General features: G+C 36.4%; 1 protein-coding gene across 1 annotated transcript; it reads left to right on the forward strand.

Annotated features, from left to right (window-relative positions):
- Positions 1-510: 510 nt before the first annotated feature.
- On the forward strand, positions 511-5,944 carry LOC113304735 (AT-hook motif nuclear-localized protein 1-like). Its single transcript, XM_026553880.1, has 5 exons — positions 511-1,546; positions 2,592-2,659; positions 3,725-3,856; positions 4,985-5,146; positions 5,310-5,944. The coding sequence occupies exons 1-5, from the start codon at positions 1,117-1,119 to the stop codon at positions 5,583-5,585; spliced, it is 1,068 nt and encodes a 355-aa protein (XP_026409665.1). The 5' UTR covers positions 511-1,116; the 3' UTR covers positions 5,586-5,944.
- Positions 5,945-6,258: the final 314 nt, after the last annotated feature.

Below are 6,258 nucleotides of genomic sequence, written 5' to 3' on the forward strand. Positions count from 1 at the left end.
CAAATTTTTTCGTTCCAACTTCCGAAATTGTCTTCTACTTCTGAGAAAATAGAAATACTTCTCGAATCCAAACGTACCGGAACACTTCGACAGTAGTAGTGTGTAGCACTAGAGTAAGCTAAATGCAAGGAAGGCACACTGCACCACAGTCAGTCAGATATTTTGAGTTCGGACTATGGATAACTACAGGGGCACGGATTAGTAATTACATCAATGATAGTGTCGATTTCCACGAGTTTTCAACTCCAGAAAAAGACAAAGAGTAGGTCAGTGGTAGAAAAAAAAGGCGGGGGCTCATTTCCTAACTTTGCAGCTTTCAAACCAAAAATTTTCAATAAATGTATACTTAAAAGCAATTTACAATTAATTTTATATTTCCAAAAAATATTAATTACTTTATAAAATCTTGTAATAATTAATGATGATATATCTTTTAATTAATTAAATAATATCCCAACGGACTTCAAATGATTTTATTAACCAAAAAAAATGTCCCCTTCAAAAAACGTATATTTCGGGTACTGTATTTAATAATAAAATCCTTTTTGTTAATATTTTCAATAAATATTTAATTATTACTTTAAATTTCATTTTATACAAAAAAATAAAAAATTTCCTCTTTTTTCTCAAATTTTGTTTTTAGAAGAACTTCAAATACCAGACCAGATAGAACAAACCAAAAACTAGCAAAAATTCATTTTCCTTTTAGGGTTTTTGCAATTTCTTTGAATTTTTTCTGTTTAATTTTGAAAAAGAAAATAAATTAAAATTAATGGTTAATGAAAGATGTTTTTATCTTGTTTAGCAGAGTAATAGTAATGGAGAAGTTTTGATTTTTCAGTGAAAAATCTAGTCAGTTAAGTTCAAAGTTAGTTCTTAAGTTTAAGGTTGAACTAGTTTAGTACTAGATTTGGTTGACAGTTGTTTGTGTTTCAGTGAGTTCTTGTCTTTTTGAGTTCAAAAAGCTTTCATTTTACTTTTTGAAAATTTTGGTCTAAAGAAAAAAGTTTGATTTTTTGTGTTTTTTTGAGGGTTTGGAGACATCTTGAGTGAGTAATTGAAACTGGGTTGGGAAAAAGTTTAGATTTTTTCTAGGGTTTTGAAGAGAATCTATGTATGGAAGGAAGGGATGGTACAAGTTCTGGTGGAGGAGTTACAGTGATGGGTGTAGATGCTGCATCAAACTTTCATGTAGCACCTAGAAATGAAAACCCTAACAGTAATAACAATAATAATAATCAAGTTGTTGTCACTGGTGGATTAACTTCAGTGAGTAGTACTGTAGGTTCTTCTTCACCAGGAGGAACATCTGGCAAGAAAAAAAGAGGTAGACCTAGAAAATATGGACCAGATGGAGCTGTTTCTTTGGCGTTATCTCCGATTCCAATATCCGCTTCAGCACCTTTGCCTTCACCTACTACAACAACAGCCGGCAGTGGTGGTGGTGGCGATTTCTCGGCGAAGCGGGGTAGAGGGCGGCCAGCTGGTTCTATGAACAAGCCACACCAACCTAAGCCTAGTCCTAAAAACGAGATGGAGAATTTAGGTAATGAGTCTTTTTTAAAGTTATAGTAAAAATTTTGTATTGGTTTTAAGTGGTATTAATATTGTGGTTGGGAGATTGTTATGTTAGAAATTTGATTTAGAGTCTAGAGAACTGTTTTATGTGATATGATTGTGTTCAAATTATGTTGACAAGTTTGAGGTTTTTGGTCCTGTTTCTATCATGATTTAGAGGTTTCAGAGGTGTAGTAAATTGTGGGACCTTTTTTTATGGGATCTTGAAATCTACAAGAAAAATGGTGGTTGTGAATTAAGGGTTAGACTTTTATGGGGTTGGTGTGGGAGTTTAGGGAATCTTCCTTATCTGGTTGAGATACCGGTATTTATCGCCTTTTTGTCATGTTGGTTTTAAGATAAGGGAAGAATGAAAATCATTGCATTACACTGGTTTAACAGTGGAAGAATGAGCTGAGGGTTCTGTTGTTACTAGTCTAAGATGTTTAGATATTTGTTTTACTTTTGTATATTATATTGAGCTTAGTTGGTGACGATCTTGATCGTTGGGTCCCGAATAAGATGGCAGACTCTTTATACCAATACTCAGTAAGCTTCTGTAGAAGGATGTTTATGATTACTGCTATGGGACTGTGTTTGCAGGGACAACTAGTGGTTCTTGTCTTCCCAAATCCCATACCACTTTTCGTTGGCATGCATTTAAGTGTTCAATTTTCCCTTTTGTTTTTTTTTCTTAATGTAAAATAGTTATCTTAACTCATTCGTCATTTCAAAGTTTGCACTTTCTTCAAATTATAATCCTCCTTGCATTGCGGAGTAGTTGCATGAGAAATGAGATTCAAACATTGAAGATGTGATTCTCTATTATTTTTTTGTCGTTTATGTACGACGTGCAAAAGTTCCTCTATATGTCTGCACTACTCCAGGATATGCTTTGCTCAGTTAGTTTGTCTATGTCATACTTCACATGATAATGCTATTTTTATCCATGAAAGGTTTCAACTTTAAAAACAGACTTATGAAGTGTAAGGTTTCCTTTTTGAGTTAGACTTTGATCAAAATGCCTTTCGCAGGTGAGTTGATTCCATGCTCTGTTGGTACAAACTTCACTCCACATGTCATCACCGTCGCTGCAGGAGAGGTATACTTCGACAAAAAGCTCAAGAAACTCCATAATGTTTTCATATTTATTTGAAATGTTATCCAAACTACTTTTATGCTTGCACACAGATCTGGATTCAATTCTTATACCCTCAGGCGAAATCATGATATATGTTATTCATATATTCTTCCTGCTTTAGTAATCAAAATTTACCACATTTCGTGTTTTAACTTATTAGAAAATATCTTTACCTATCTTAACTCATTTAGAAAATTGGTTGCGTGATCTTACCTTTGATGTAGTCAAAATTACCTTTTAGAGTAATAGCAAATATCATTATTATGGAATAGTAACTGTATGTAGGCAAATCTTGAACTAGCTCTGGTATTAGAGAACACGCACTGCTGAATGATTCATTTGCAGGATATTGTGAACAAGGCATTAGTCAGATTATATAAAGAAAACTCAACCAGTTTACATCAGGTTTTGATGAGAACATTGAAGAACTTCTTATTCTGTCCCACAAGGCTCATTTCGTTGTCATAAAACAACGTGCAAACCAAAATACAGCTAAAAAAAGTAGCAATGTAAAGGATTAGTGCCAAGATTTTCTTGCGCCAACGCTTATTCTCGTGCCATGAGTAGATGAACCCTATTTGAACTTTGAAGATGCAATTAAGTTTTGAAAAGGGAGCTAATGGGGTCTGTGCTTGTGGGATATCTGGCAAGGTTTTCTAATTAGACTTTATGGTGATGAGGGAAACTGTTGTAGACCCTGGATCTAGACTCAAGTTCCATGGGCTGGGACCCTGTTAAATCATGTTTAGGTGGTTCAGTGCAGTCAACTGTTAAGAGACAAAATGTTCAGTTTTTATCTGCTGATGCTAGCATGGTTTTTTCAGTTTGCTACGTAGTTAATGGTGATTGACACGTAAAAAGAAGTAGATTAGGCTTGTACTTATTAACCTCCATGCACATGATAACTGTAGTAGAATAAATTTTGATGTGAATGTAAAGCCAGTATGCAATGAAATATTAGGTTTCTATTTTTCTTAGCAAAAGTTTCCTTCTGCTAACATATAATCAATTCATTTTATTACGTAGGATGTTACCATGAAAATAATTTCATTCTCCCAACAAGGGCCTCGAGCTATATGTATTCTCTCTGCTAATGGTGCAATTTCAAATGTTACACTTCGTCAGCCTGATTCTTCTGGTGGAACTTTGACGTATGAGGTATGAATTTCTTAAATGTAGCTTAAAATTGCTGCAACTGTTCATAAGATTCACAAATACACTATTTCATATTTTCTTTTTAATCATGCTTTTCTTTTGTCTAGTTCATCGGCTAGGTACTAATTTCTGTTTTCCTCTTCCCTTACTAGATTTAGAGTCTGCGTAATTGCTTGCATTATAATTTACCATGAAGCAATTGCTTTAAATAGTAGTCAAACTTCTTTATGTGAGATTCAACTGTCAGAGCCACATGACTCGTACTGTTTGTTTTAGGATGAGCCATGTTACTTCCGTTGCTAAAAAGTTATCAACAGCTCATCATTAAGGATCCTTTTAATGGCCTACTGCTGATTAATTCCACACACAATTTACATAATGTCAATAACGGCAATAAGTACGTGGACTTTTTATGTTTCTCTTCTTGCATTCTTTAGGAATGGTTTCCATACTTCTGTTCAATTTTTTGTGATTTAATCCAGAGAATTCATACTTTAAAGTACTCCTTTTATGGGGGGTGTCATTTATGAACAGCTAATTTTTGTCGGATTAAGTACCATGATAACCCTAAAAATATGGTTTAACTGAGAAATTACCAAACGACACATAAAAACATCTGCCGGAAGACTGAATTGGTCCATGCATCCAGTCCAAAATTGGGAGGAGGGTTTACAGCCTTACAAGAATCACATTGGTCTTGATTATCACGAGGATTCGTAACCCGTTCCACTATCAAAGTATATCAAATGAACTTGAGTCATTGGAAGCATACCTGGGTCCATCCGAACCGTAGCTTCAAGATAGCATGCTTGATCTCTGAGTTAGTGAAGTAAGTGAGGTTCAGCATATAATATCAAGTCGAATCCCATATGTGTCTGTCAGCCGACTACCTCCTGAGCGAATTTAGTCGCTGCGTCAGTAGATGCGTATACCTTGTTTATGGTATATGGGCATAAAACAAGCTATCTTAAGCTTTATATCCAGTCTTCTGATGGTTTGAAGATATTGTCCTGTTTAGCAGCTTCATTTAGGAAGCTACCTCAATTTATTTATCTGTACATCATGCTTATTTTTCGTTATGGTATGCTATGATACACCCGACTGATTTCAATTGTGCTAATTTTTTTCTAGGGTCGGTTCGAGATTCTTTCTTTGTCGGGTTCATTCATGCCCACTGAGAGCGGAGGAACACGGAGTCGATCTGGTGGTATGAGTGTCTCTTTGGCAAGTCCAGATGGTCGTGTTGTTGGTGGTGGAGTTGCTGGTCTATTAGTAGCTGCCAGTCCTGTTCAGGTAATGCTGCAAAATCAGTACTCTTTTAATCCATTTTTTTCTTTTCTTTTCTGAAGCGTTATGTTTGTGGCGTGATCTTTTTTCTTTTCTTTTTTCCTTGCTGCGTCATCTTGCAACCTAATCCAACTTCTGATACTTTAATTCCCTTGTTTCCAACAATTAGGTTGTGGTGGGGAGTTTTCTGTCAAGCACTCTCCAGGAACCCAAGCCCAAGAGACCAAGGCACGAGTTTACTACATCAGCTACAGCAACAGCTGCAATTCCTATATCCAGTGCAGATATGGACGAGGGATGCGGACACCGTAATTCAGCCCCAAAATCAAATCTAGCTCCTTCCTCTTCGTTCCGTGGAGATAATTGGGCTTCTTTACACAATGTGCATGACTCGAGGAACTCAGCCACTGACATTAACATTTCTTTGCCTGAAGGAGCTAACTGATGGTGCTCTCACCACTGCCGTAATGGTTACTCACTGACCAGAGTCGTGTGTCTTGCTTGTTCATTATCCGAAAGCTACCAAATATATTTGAAACTTCACCTTGTTGTGTCTGACTTGTCTGTATACACATCAACCATTTGACATTCTTAAAGGATGACCTGGGATGTAATGTAACAACCTGACGAATCCCAACCCAGGTCTGTAGTGTTTGTACTTTTTTATTCCGGCAGGTAGGAATTTTAATATTGTCGACTGGGTTGATCTTGATGTGTAGTTGTGATTGTAGGGTTTTATGCTGTTGTTATCTCACATTTCTGGGTAGAATCATTGGAATGTATGTCGCTTGTTTAATGTGCTCATTTGCTTCTCTCCCCGTATGGCATGATTTTGTGAATTTCGGGGTATACACGATCCAGAAGTTGGCCAACCCTATTAAACGCTGGGAAAATAGCCTGTTCACTTCTAGAAAAGTTGTAGGTGTTATCACCAACCAATTGCTACAACTTCCGGGTAACTCTAGTGAACTTCCAATGGTCCTTCCATTCATATCAAGAATAGTCGGCTTTCCCTTCATTTGGTGATGGAATATCCTTAAATCCTCATGCAAATTCATGCAAGTTACACATCCAAAGTTGCCCAGCTCAGTGCACCCCTTGTGCTACTGCGAATTGAT

Source organism: Papaver somniferum, chromosome 8 (assembly GCF_003573695.1).
Source record: "Papaver somniferum cultivar HN1 chromosome 8, ASM357369v1, whole genome shotgun sequence".
Lineage (NCBI taxonomy): Eukaryota > Viridiplantae > Streptophyta > Magnoliopsida > Ranunculales > Papaveraceae > Papaver > Papaver somniferum.